At 35.7% G+C, this 13,290-nt stretch overlaps 1 protein-coding gene across 1 annotated transcript; it reads left to right on the plus strand.

The window, feature by feature from the left end:
- Positions 1–10,730: 10,730 nt before the first annotated feature.
- On the plus strand, positions 10,731–11,929 carry LOC120767334 (juvenile hormone acid O-methyltransferase). Its single transcript, XM_040093278.1, has 3 exons — positions 10,731–11,165; positions 11,231–11,514; positions 11,596–11,929. Exons 1-3 carry the CDS (start codon positions 10,795–10,797, stop codon positions 11,832–11,834), a joined length of 894 nt encoding a protein of 297 aa, XP_039949212.1. The 5' UTR covers positions 10,731–10,794; the 3' UTR covers positions 11,835–11,929.
- The last annotated feature ends 1,361 nt before the right edge of the window (positions 11,930–13,290 follow it).

Here is a 13,290-nt window from a genome sequence, read left to right on the forward strand (position 1 = left end):
CTTCATCTATCATAAGCTTGCTTTCAAGCCAACGCACAGAGCCACACACAAGAACCTTTACGATTTTTCAACACCATAATTATTTGCGTTGACTGGCATTGTTTTGTTTTTTGTTTACTTTACAGTTACGGCCACGCTTACATGCTTTGCACACACACAAATATGTACGTAATCGTAAGCTCCCCAGCGAGCATATGAGTAAGCTTTAAACCTTTTTCTCGTTGCTCATTTGCATCACATACTCACACACTCACTCACTGACTCACTTAACTGTTATCCAGTTGAATTGTGGGTGTGGCAAAAGAAAATGTTCGGCATTTCTTATGCTTAGTTGAGTGCTGAAGACTTCTTATAAGCTTCACACACGCATGAAATTCATATGTCCGTTTTAATCAATAACAACAAATCACCGTTTATATTTTGTATTTTCAATCCGCTGGCTCACCCAACCGCCTTACGTCGGGGGGGTCTTCACACGCTTTCCTCACCTACAACCCTTCATCGCCTAGATGGCAACACGTTTCGTCAGCTACTTTTGAGACACTTGTGTATTCCCTTTTGGGACATTAAAATCCCATTTGAACTCATACACATTCATATATTGCGTCTCTGTGTGTGTGTAAGTCAGTGATTTCTTAGTAAAATGCTTTGCTATTGCCTACTTTCGGGGTGGTCTATGCGCTGCTTTCATACAGAAATGTGTTTTTATTTGCATATGTGTGCTTTTATGCATGTGTATGTGTGTGTAAGCACATATGCTGGTGTCCGTCCTCGTTGTCTTGTTTGCCAACTTCAATTTCAATTTAACATATGCAAAGTTTTCACTCACAATACAATTACAAAAACAATGCCGACTCATTTTACACACATAATACCTTACACATACACACATATGTTACTGCCATATATGCGCAAACATATAAACATATGTAGTTTATATGCTGTTGTGTATACAATGGCTAGAAGTAAAGATAAACTTGAAATATTGTAAACTATTCTTTATTCATTTAAATCGCAAATTTATTTATTAGACAAGGTGTATGTACATATGTATATGTTTTATGGTTATATATACTAAGAATCACATCGAACTTGAGTGTATGTCATATGTGATTTTAGAAAAGTTTGTGAATAGTGGGCGTGTAATGGTTTTAGGTATTCAGTGGCTTCTATTGTGTGCCAATTATATCTGGTTACAGTGGACTGGGACCAACTTTGTCGATTTGTATTGCTTTACAGTACCTGCTGAGGTGGTTCCGCTACCTTCCAATGCAAATTTAATAGCTGTAAAATTGTTCTATAATGATATACCCTATAATTTTCTCAGCAACCAAAGTAAACGGCGGCTTCGTATCAGCAGCTTCGATTGATTCTTGAAATGAAGTTCAGCAAGAAAACGCTTCGGAATGGCAAATACCTTTTAAAAACTATTATACTTTGAGGGAACCCGATTACTTTTCAATTTCTTCTAGTCGAATCTGCGGAAAGTTTCTTCTAAGGCTTCATCCGTTTCGTAGTTTCTTGGTCATTACTGAGCTCAAGAATATAATTGAAGAATTGTATAAGGTGTGCAACTAAGTTCCCGCTAGTTGTCAATAAATGGTTCCAGCAGTTTGTGGTGATTGATTCTTATTTATTCAAAACATGATAAACTTAACCTAGAGATTTGAAGTAGTAACTGCATTTCCTAATAGTGACTAGTTTATGAGTCATATACTTCCTATTTTCCGAATATGTTTGATTTTTTGACAAATAATCTTCCTCTTTATTTGTGAGAAGTGTTGAACTTCACTTCACTTCAAAAAGATTAGAGAGGTGCTGTCCTAAATGAAATGATGTACCGTGATTGGTTTCGTCGCTTCAAAGACGGCGATTTCGATAATAATGACCGTCCGTGTGAATGAAGACCAAAAAGCTTCGAAGGCGTTGCTCGATGAGGATCCGTGCATGAAGAGCTTGATTAGCTTTGAGAGTCAACCGCCAAGCCATTTCAAAGCGACCACATGCGCTGGGAATTATTTAGACACAACGGACTTGTACGAGGAGAGACAATAAAAAGTAAGTCTGCTGTATACCTGTTAAAACATACCTAATAACGCATAAATGGAATGTCCTAACCTACTCGATATATACCCCAGGTCAATATCCGTCCGATTATTATGTGTTCCCGTTTGATGACACACGGTTTGGCTCAGAAGACGACATCGAAAAATGGCTTGGTTCTTGTATAGCATCACAACATGAACAGTTTTACCATAATGGTATTTTAGCTTTGCCAGAAAGACAGGAGAAAGTTGTGACCAGCGAAGACAAATACCTCGAATAATTTATTTGAAACCAACAAAATTGCGTTTCCATTAAAAACAAAAACAAAAACAGCGAGAACTTAGTTCCACCAATAACCAGAGATGATGGCGCTGATGTTGATTTGGAATGATCGTTATTTTTCGAAAACTTTCTTTAGTTCTTGATTTTAAATACACATGAGTTGACTTTCTCGAATAGTACTGCTGCAGCTCCGATTTTATTCATATTGAACCCATTTGTGTAAATGTAAATAGAGTTATCTCCACCTTCTCTATCATCTGATATGCACGTTTCTAGAAAGGAAACCCAGCTCAGTTTCAAGCTTTTAGCATTAAAAGCAATAGTAATAAAAGTTTTCCTAATTTTGATTAAGCCGTACCCTTCCAATGGGATCAGCTTTAATTCAAATAGGTGGTAATTATAGTAAATTTTTAGATCTTTGGAGCTAAGTATGTGGTTGATCTTTTGGTCGAGAAGAGACGAATATTGGGTGCACCTACACAAATGTCTATAGATTGTTCGTGAAAAAGTCAGATACTAAATCTGTTATATAAAAATATCGATTAAGGAAGTAATACTTTCTGAAATGACTTCTGAAAGCTGATGTTCGAAAACCCGTTCTTTTCACCGAAAATTCTTAATACAATTCTATAATAAAATTGAATAAGGCAACTTTTCGATTAAAATTTCCAAAGCACATCAGTTAGTTATGGGTTGAATGAAGGTGTGATGTAGAAGTAATTAATTGGGGGGATATCTCACGTACTCTGTTTTTCAGACAGTTCTGAAATGAATGATTATTGTTTTACCATAATTATATTGATATATGCTTATTTTTCTTGTTGTTAGAAGAAAAAATGCAGAGGAGAGATTGATTGTTAGATATAATCTTAAATTTAGGTTGACAGTCTTTGGTCGTGTGGAAAACCAGATGGAATCCGGTTGCGTAGACCAAACTATTGTGGGAACAATAACTAATAATATATACTCAAATCAATAAGAACGACATTATTAGGCAGATATTAAGAGAAGAAAACCTAATAATTGTTGTTACTTGGGAAATATCTTAATTTATAGCATTATGAGTAGCTTGGGGAGACGCTTAGGTCAGTTGTGGGTTAAATCTCCTTTCAGTGGCTGCATGTATGATAATTACTCTTTTTTACTGCTTTTTACGTTTTTCGCAGTAGAAGTTTTTGAGGTAACTGTAAGTAGGTGTGTGCGAACTCACTTTTGAACTTCGAACTTACTTTATCTAATTGTAACTGAACCTGCTGTTCCAACAAATAAGCATTTACATTTAAATACAGAAAAAATATAAAAAGGTTGATAATCTGCGTCTTATACAAAAGCCTACAAAGAAATTTCTATACTTATACCTGTAATACATGAATAGGGCATTATGTAAAGAAATCAGATATTTTTCTTCACACCTTCAATGATCAATAGAGATGTGGGAGATCAGCGAAGTTCAAATTGTTTACATTTTACATAAATATGAGTGTATAAGGGTATTTAAATTTGACTTTTCTGTTTTTAGTTTGACCTAAATATATAAAATGCTACTGATACAATGTTTTGGGCATTGTTATAGATATAAATATATGTTCTTCCAGTACAGCATTGTTACACTTTCAAAAGGGTTGAGGAGGAACATGTTTTTTAAAAGTGCCGTTGAGTCTTGGGAACAAACATCCAACATCCAATCATACCGCTAGACTATGGAAAATAGCATGGTTATCCCAGATATGAAAAATCTGCTATGCGCTATATTTAATTTGCCGATTATCATGCTCCTGAGCTCTTAAACTCACTACATAAAGCTTATCCTGACTGCCAGTTCTCTAACTGAACTTGTGAAACATATTATAGATACATATTTTGGTCTTCGCGCATTTCAATACCAGTGCGCTCTTATTGGAAACCCCTTTATGCGGTCGTATACACATAAACATCATTTTTTATATTTTTCTGTAATCATTTCAACACAAACAAATGCTCCAATTTCAATTTTTTATTTTGAAATTTATTTTTAGATACTATCCCCTAAGGCAATGTAACAATATTTAGTTTTCGTCAAACATTACAAAGTGATCTGATGAAGATTAATGAAGTCGCTAGTCTAAATGTCCATATGTACAAGAAATTTCACAGTATTGTGATAGGTCAGAGGCCATATTTTATTAGGCAGCACGAAAGAGCTGTCAATGTTTTCATTTTTCAGGTTTCGAATTAATTTAAAGAATTAAAAAAAAGAAGCCAACAAAAAAATAAAAAAAAATTTAAAGAAATAGTCAAAAATTAGAAAAAAGTCGAAAATTAGAATTATCGTTATAAATTACGTGCTACGTATTTGTCCGCGAGGAACTTAGAAACTACTGGTCCGATTTGAATGAAATTTTTCACCCTATGTGCAGTTTGATCTAACATAAAATATAGGATAGTTTATACTTCCATTTATAGTCGCAATATTTTTATACTCTCTCTCTCTCTCTCGCTCTCTTGGAGTATTTATTAAATTCTTTTCGCCTAATCGCTGTTTGTATTAGTTAAAACTAATTAATATATTTAACTAGTTATGTATAGATATCAGATTGATCGGCTGTTTCCCCTGTGTTTTTCCTTCGGTCCATCAAGCAATATCTTAAGCAAACATCGTGCTCTATCTGGCCGGATCTTCTAGTTAAAATATATAAATGCATATACTTATATATTATACATTGTTAAGTAAAATATAAATGCAATGTTATGACTTTTTCAGCACGTTTCAAATTCATTCAAAATATTTTACAGCGGACGTGCTGTTGACTTTGTATTGTTTTGGGTTCAGCGCTTCAGTGACGTACCCAGTTCATTGACTTTCGACAATTGTATTGTTTTCGCAAAAAATGTATACATATTTGAAATATTTCGTTAAAAGTCCAAAAGCTAAGTGTCAAAAGTGCATGTAAATATTTTATTAATATTATTCCAAAAGCACAAAGCGTTTCCTTTGCTAAAAACGGCGACTGGTCACCATTCACAAATAAAATTTGTTATGAAACAATTATATTCTCAAAATTACACTGAATACAAAATATAAAGTTTGATTTTTTTGTTGCTAACATTAACTGTCTTACATTCTCTCCATCGATATACATCTTTATATGTGACCTGGTCTACGGAAAGGGGGCTTAGGTGTCAAAAAAAGGAGAACAATTAAAGAGATAACGAGAAACTGACGATTATTTTTAACAGCTTTTCCCAGAAAACTAGTTTTCGCACGTTAGCTCCCTTTTCGTAGACTAGGTCACATATATAAAAATCACGTGTCACGTTGTTTGTCCGCGATGGACTCCTAAATTACTTAACCGATTTTAGTAAAATTTAGCACACTGTGTTCAGTTCGAACCAACTTAGAAGATAGGATATAGGATAGTTAAAACAATTCATAAATAAAGAATACAGTGAAAGCTCTGTTAAATGGACACCCTATTAAGCGGACATCTCCATTAACAATGCATATTGTTGATGTTTATTAAGTACAATCTATTAAGCGGACAACTGTATTAACTGGATAGAAATGGTAACCAGACACTGAGAAAGCAGCCTTAAATTCATTCTTTTCTCCAATGAAAGCTATTTGTATGAACATATTCAAAATTAAATCTCAATTACTCAAATCCCTTGGATTCTTATATCCACAAAAACGTATTCACATTTATTCGTAAATAAAACTTTCAATGTATTAAATCTTTTATTCTATGAATAACAGTATAAAATGTATACCACAGCAACGCGTGGCCGGATCCACTAGTTTATAATAAAATCTATCTTCAGTTCAATAAACCTTGGAGAGTCGCGAATCAAACAAGCAACTGGGATTAATCAAGTGACCTCCGCGGTTGGCTCGAATAAATTTCAGCCGAGATCCCAATTTTCGACCAGTTTTTGAAGCACTTGGGACCATCTTTTTTCCAAGGCAACAAATGTCTCGGACTTATCTGATAAGCGACTTCACTTATAACCGTACAAAAAATTGTTCAACGGTGTTAAATCTCACGATCTTAGAGGCCACGTTGATAGTTTCGTTGGCTTACAACAAGCAGTGAGTTTTTGAGAATATAACCCCGACTCAACAATGGCTTGTGAATTATCATCCCTCCAAATGCAACAATTTTGTCTATTAACGTACCCATTCAACTAAATGTAAGCTTCATCACTGAATGCAATATTCTTCACTGAACGTGGGGCGCGTTTCCGGTCTTCTTCGATACTTTGCTCCACACCAGCAATAATAATATAATAATAATCTTTGGTATACATTTTACAACACTTTACTCATCAAATCCACGTTTTAAGTGCCCAAAAATGCAGTTGTTTCAGTCGATGTGTGAGAGCTCGAATTACCGCGGTGAAGAGCGATCCGCCTTCGGTTTTCCTGATTTTTTGATAGACAACTGGCAAACAAATAGTTATGCACCACGCAGAATAAACCGTTCTGCCTTGTTCTATTGATATGATTGCAATATGTCCAGTATTTCCAAAAAGCAGGCTTGAATGTGGTTCGAAGTTGAACAGCTTTTTTTAGATTCGGCTCGTTTTACTTTCGGATCACTATTATAAATCCCTGATTAATTATCTGCCTCTGTTATTTCTGTCGAGCAATCGACCCCAGCCTTTTTTAAGCGATCAAAAAATTGTGTGGGATCCCACGTGAAAAATTGTTTTCTACAATCAAATGTTCATGTAATATTGACTTTATGCTAGTCCCAATAATGAATATAGTTGTCTCAATCTCACGATAGGTCATATGACGATCTTGCAATATCCGTTTTCGCACTTGTACCAAAAGTTTCCTGTAGAAGAACAGATTTAGGACGACCTCACGAAATTCGTCTTGGAGTGATCTACGGCCTCGATTGGACTCATCATACCATCGATAAACACAGTTCCTTGATGGAGCTTCAACGCCAAAAGTTGAACTAAGTTCATTGATGAACTTTTGCTTAGTTAATTCACGTTTTTAGTTGTAAAAAATAAACGCTCGAAAACTTTCGCGGTTTACTTTAATTTGTCTGCCGATATGAATATTTCAAGTTACTCTAAGCTACGAACTAACCGGTCGAGATCAATTTCATCGATGGAAAACTTTATTATCTGAGAATGGTATACAAGTATGTATTAAAGCATCGGAAGTTAACTTTTCTTCTCTTCTAGATATCTGCCAGGAATTATTTTGTTTGAATCGGAAAAATTGGCCGACTGAGACGGGACAATTGATCAGATGTCATGTTATAATTGCTTAAAATTTTATTATATTTTGCTAGAGAGTATAACTATATATAGATGGGATATAAGTTCTGAAATTCAGAGCGCAAGCTTAGTATAATAAAAAATTTTCTCACTAGTCTATTATTGTTTCTTCTCTATACATAAAACTACGGAAATGTGTACTTTGATCAATTGTTCTTCATTCTTTCCCGAAGCAATAATAGAAAATAGCTTTTGGCGAACTCATTCATTTCAAGTTTTACGATTATCATTTTTAATAAGAAACCGTGAAAAATAATTCATTCCCCATAAATACTTGGGCATTTACAACGAATTGGAGAGAAAAACAATTCTTTATCGATAAGTTTTTCACTAATACAGTCATAAATAAACGCACAATCGCCTTACTAGCGCGACTTATCAAACAGCTTGACCTTTGTTTATATGTGCGTAAACATTTAAGAAAAACTCGGAGAACTCTGTTGTTTTAATGCCATTAAAAGGTTGATGTGCTTAGTAATAGTCTAGGGCTTGATGATAGCTAACGCAAGCGACCACTACAAACATAGAAGTGCATCATTGCTACAGCTGGTTTTTCTGGTTATCGAGCCGCAATGCGCTTTCGTAATGACGTGCACGTTCTCGTCTGATGACGTCTCAAAACATTGCTCAAAGCTTAGTCTCAAACAAGTTCTAGCTTGAGTACGTAAGTAACTTGAGACTACGACGCTGCTTAAATGCATTTGTACGAGTGACTAATGAATGGATCGTTAAATTTATCAGACGATCGTATATGCAAGCTTTTATTTTTTGTAATGAGCAACAACTGGACGATAACGATAGATTGCGTCAAAGAGCGACGTCGGAAGTACCGAGATTTAAACTTTCTCTAAAATATATTCTATATATGCACATACACGGAGAGCAAACTAATACAATAAGTACGGCAGTCAAAGATTTTCGTAGATTGCACGTACCATGTCAATATGTAATGTGTGTACATTGCGCGTCAAAAGTGGGTGGACAGTTAGAGAATAAATTTTTCTATGCTGAAAAGGTTTATAATTGTGAGCGAGTGATTATTGCATTTCTGATTTATAGTTTATTTATTCGGAATGCAAAAATCAATTATTTTTATCAAAGTTTACTATAACTTCAACTTTTCCTCTTAAAAAGAATCAAGAAGAACTTGAGTTATGTGAAATCCCTTATATAGGGACCTACTCGACCAACATACTCGTACATATAATAATGATTGAACTATTATTATTTTTGGTAGATTATTGTAAGATTCCCATGTTACTATTCGAAAAAAAGAGATCGGATTGAAATTAGGCCTATTTCTCATATAACACAACCATTTCAGGTCTAATAATTCTCATAACCGACCCACAACTAAACAAACCGCCAGATCAGATACAGAAAATGTGAACTGCAGAGCTTGTGGTTGGTGTGGTCGATTTATGTGATATATAATTGATATTAGATGAACTGAATTGGGTAAATTCTTTCTTAGCCTCCATATACTTGATAGAAAGATATTCGAACTTTCGGCTGACTTAGTACTCCATATATTGACCAATATGTAAGTTATCTTAATAAAATTGAATCAGCCTTGTTCTCTCCTAATGGTGGATCCATGTGACTGAAAACGATAAAATCAAGAGAAAAATTGTCTTAGTCCACATAACTAAAACATGCCAGAAAGAGAGAAATTTAAAACATCCGTTTGACTTTACTCCTTATACTTATACTTATTGTTGATGGCTATGTAATATTAATCGTTTAGCGCTGAACATGAAGGGACTTGATCCAGAGCATGGTCTTAATATAAAAAATATATTAAATTTAGCCTCTTCGGTTAAGTTTATTTCAGATATATCTCAGCTGCGGGTGATTTTAATATAATTGTCGCTGACGAGAATTAAAATATAGTTATACTTGTAAAACTAATCGAGTCTATGATCTATAATATAACTTAATGAATTACCAAGTTTGATTGTAATTCATTCACGACTTCGTTGAATCATGAATGTTGAACACTTTCGCAGCATTTTTTGATATGAAGTTTTGCCAAGATCAGAAGGTGTTGACCGTCTTTCATCCTCTCTTGTCAAGTTGCAGGAGTATGAAATATTTGGATATACCCGAACTTAGTTCTTACTTATTTATATTGATTGGTGTTTGATCAGTCTATGTATGGAGAAAGAGAGTTTAATGCTACAGTGAGTACTAACTTATTGCTATAACTAAGTAGATAAGACAATTATGTCTAAACTTTTATTTTAACTATTAATCGAATCAGCTTTTATATATTATATAGTATACATTGCACTGTGTCATGCACACACATAAACTCACACTTTTGTATACATATGTAAAAGTTAAAAAAATGTTAAGGTCATTTCCAAATTTTGAATATCTAAATATTCTATATGCTCTCGCTTCTAACGGGCAGACAACTAATGCTGTTATTCTTCTCTCACACACCTATAAATACAAATATTTATACTGCAATTGTTGGAGTTCATATATATGTACATAAATATGTGTGTTGTTGCACTCGTCATAGCTTTACAACATTTGACGTTTGCGCCAGAATTCATTTTCCGCTCATTTGAATTCACTTTTATGTGTTGAAAAGCGCGTGTTTTGCTCTTGTTTCCCGAAGATTTTTATCACTCACTTGGGGAAATGCGCATTTGAAAATAATAATAAAAAATGTAAATAGAAAATTTGAATCACTTCAGTTCGGTGCGGGAAAGTGGGTGGTAATTGTATGTGTACATGTGTATGTGTGTGAGCTCCAGCGTGTATTTGTTTGGCTGCGTGCGCGTTCCAGAGTGTGTGCCTGTGTGTGTGTTTTATGGTGATCCCACAGCGATCGCGCGGTGGATTTGTGATCTGTTGCTTACGATTTTGAGTTCAGTATAAAAAGCAGCGTTCTTCGAAGAGTATCAACACAAAAGTTCAACGACAAGAGTGTTTAAAGCAAGTGTGCTGTGTTGCAAGGTGTTTTTGAACTTTGTTTTTGCATTTCTTTCGTGTAACGATCGCTCGTGTGTTATATGTAGGTTTTTGTTAAATAAAAAAAAAAATTGTAAAAAATAAAAAAATAAAATACAAAAACATAAAAAATATTTAATTAAAAAATTTTAAATAAAAAAAAAATTGAAAAAAAAAATTTAGAAAAAAAAATTTTGAAAAAATATTTTCCAAAAATCCACCGACAACATGAATCTCGCTTCGCTTTATCACCGCGCCAGCGCCGTGCAGCGCCGCGACTCGAAGCAAATCTTTCAAGAATACATCAAGGTGATGAAATGGCGCGCCGACGGCCGCGATACGATCATCGATATCGGTTCCGGTTCGGGTAATGTGCTTATGGACTACATTTATCCGCTGTTGCCGCCCAACTTCAAAGCCGTTTTGTCTACAGACATCTCGGCGCGTATGGTGGAATTCGCGCGCCAAAATTACAATTATATTAAGCGCGCTCAGTTCGAGGTGCTCGACATTGCTTGTTCGGAGCTGCCACAGCATCTTTGCAATCGTTTCGATCATGTCACCTCCTTCTATTGCCTGCACTGGGTGCAAGATCAAAAGTGAGTGTATGCGCCTTTAAGCTCGCTAAGCTTGTACGAGTTATGTGTGTGTTTTGCTTTTGTAGACGTGCCTTACAGAATATCCGTCAGCTGTTGCGTGTGAGTGGTGGCGATTGCCTGCTTGTGTTTCTCGCCAATAATCCCATATACGATGTTTACCTGACTTTGGCGAAGACGCAGAAATGGCGCGATTATATGCGTGATGTGCAGCAGTTCATCTCACCGTTACACAGCAGCTGTGATCCGGGTGCGGAGTTCAGCAAGTTGTTGGAGGAGACGGGCTTTGTAGACTACACTGTGGAGATACGCAATGAGATATACGTTTATGATGGCACACAGAATGTGAAAGGTTGTTCTATATTTCTGATAAATGCCTAACTCTCTATATAATAATTCTTGCTCTCTCTCTCTCGCTCAAATACTGTTACAGATAATGTGAAGGCGATTTGTCCTTTTTTGGAGCGTATGTCTCCAGCTATGCAGGAAGACTTTCTGGATGACATCGTACAATGTGTGGCTGACATGAATCTGCGCGAAGCCGACATCAATACAAAAGATTTTAAATTTATTGCGCCATACAAATTAGTTGTGGTCTATGCGCGAAAGCCCAACGAATTTTTAAGCACTATGATCGAGGAGACGGAGCGTGTGTCAAAGCGTTTGATGTGATTGAAATACCAAAGTAGCCAAAGATTTAGAACAATTGTAGTTTTGTAGCTTAGTGATATTAATCTAGTTAGTAAAAGTGCTTCCAATTTATTTAATTAGTGAATTTATTTTCATTGTGTGTTTTAAAGTAATTACTTATAACCTCAAATTTATATGTGCGATTTTATATCGCCATTGATCGTTCTTCCTTTTTACTTTTTGTCGTCTATTGGAGATTCGAAGTGTATCCAGGTCCATCTCCACCTGGTATTTCCGACGGAGTTATTGCTTTCCTCTTACTCTCCTTTCCCCGGCGGGTACTGCGTCGAATACTCTCAGTGCTGGAGTGTTTTCACCCATTCGGACGACGCTGGCTTCGTAGGCGCTGTCTCTTAATTCGCTGAACTATGTCAAGTCGTCATATATCTCGTTCAGCTCATCGTTCCATCGACTCTTTGTTTCACTACCGGTATCATTTGCTTCGCTTCTTTGTACAACCTGCGGAAAGCAGAACGAACGGCGCGGTTGTTATGGCCAATGTTATCGATGGCATCGGCCTAGTCCAGCAGTTGTACGCTCTTGTAGATGATTGAGAGCGATAGTTTGAAGAAGTCGCACGATAGGGAGTCGCCTTGTCTGAAACCTCGTTTGGTATCAAACGCCTGGGAGAAGACCTTCCCGATCTTGATGGAGCTTTTGGTATTGCTCAATGTCAGTTTACACAGCCGTATTAGTTTTGGGGGTAAATCAAATGTGGACATAGCGCCATAAAGCAGCTCCTTCTCCCATTAAAAGCAGATTTAAAAACGACGAAGAGATGGTGTGTGTCGATTTTCATTTCAGGGGTCCTTCCTAAGATTTGGTTCATTGTAAATATCTAGTCAGTTATTGATATTCCAGGCTTGAAGCCAGATTGATAAGGTCTAATCAGTTTGTTAAAGGTGGGTTTTCATCTTTCACACAGTATGCTCGATAGAACCTTATATGCGATGTTGAGCAGGTTGTGGGGTCTCCCTTTTTATGGATTGGGCAGAGCACACTTAAATTCCGACTTCGTCCGACCATGTTCTACAAAGAAGCTGATACATGCTCCTTATCAGTTCTTCGCCGCCGTATTTGAATAGCTCGGCCGGCAATCCATTGGCAGTTTAAGTATTTAGAAAAAAATAACATCTTTCAGTGGCAGCAATACCAATGACTCTTTCGCAAATCAAAATCTGTTTTGTTCAAAGCGAATGTTCTCTGCTAATAAGCTTCAAATAGAAGTTGAAGGTTTCAAACTAATGTGGCTTTATGTTGGAACATACAGTTTTATCGATCTTTTGAGAAAAATCCAAAATATTTTAACAATAATATTTTTGACTATTTCTTGTAATTTCTTTGACTACTGTAAATAAATTCAAATAAATAAATAAACAAATAAATATTCGGAGAAAATTTTAGTAATCAAACAGTCAAAAGTCTCTAGCCTTTCGGG

The sequence above is a fragment of the Bactrocera tryoni genome, chromosome 2 (assembly GCF_016617805.1).
Source record: "Bactrocera tryoni isolate S06 chromosome 2, CSIRO_BtryS06_freeze2, whole genome shotgun sequence".
In the NCBI taxonomy this organism is placed as follows: Eukaryota; Metazoa; Arthropoda; class Insecta; order Diptera; family Tephritidae; genus Bactrocera; species Bactrocera tryoni.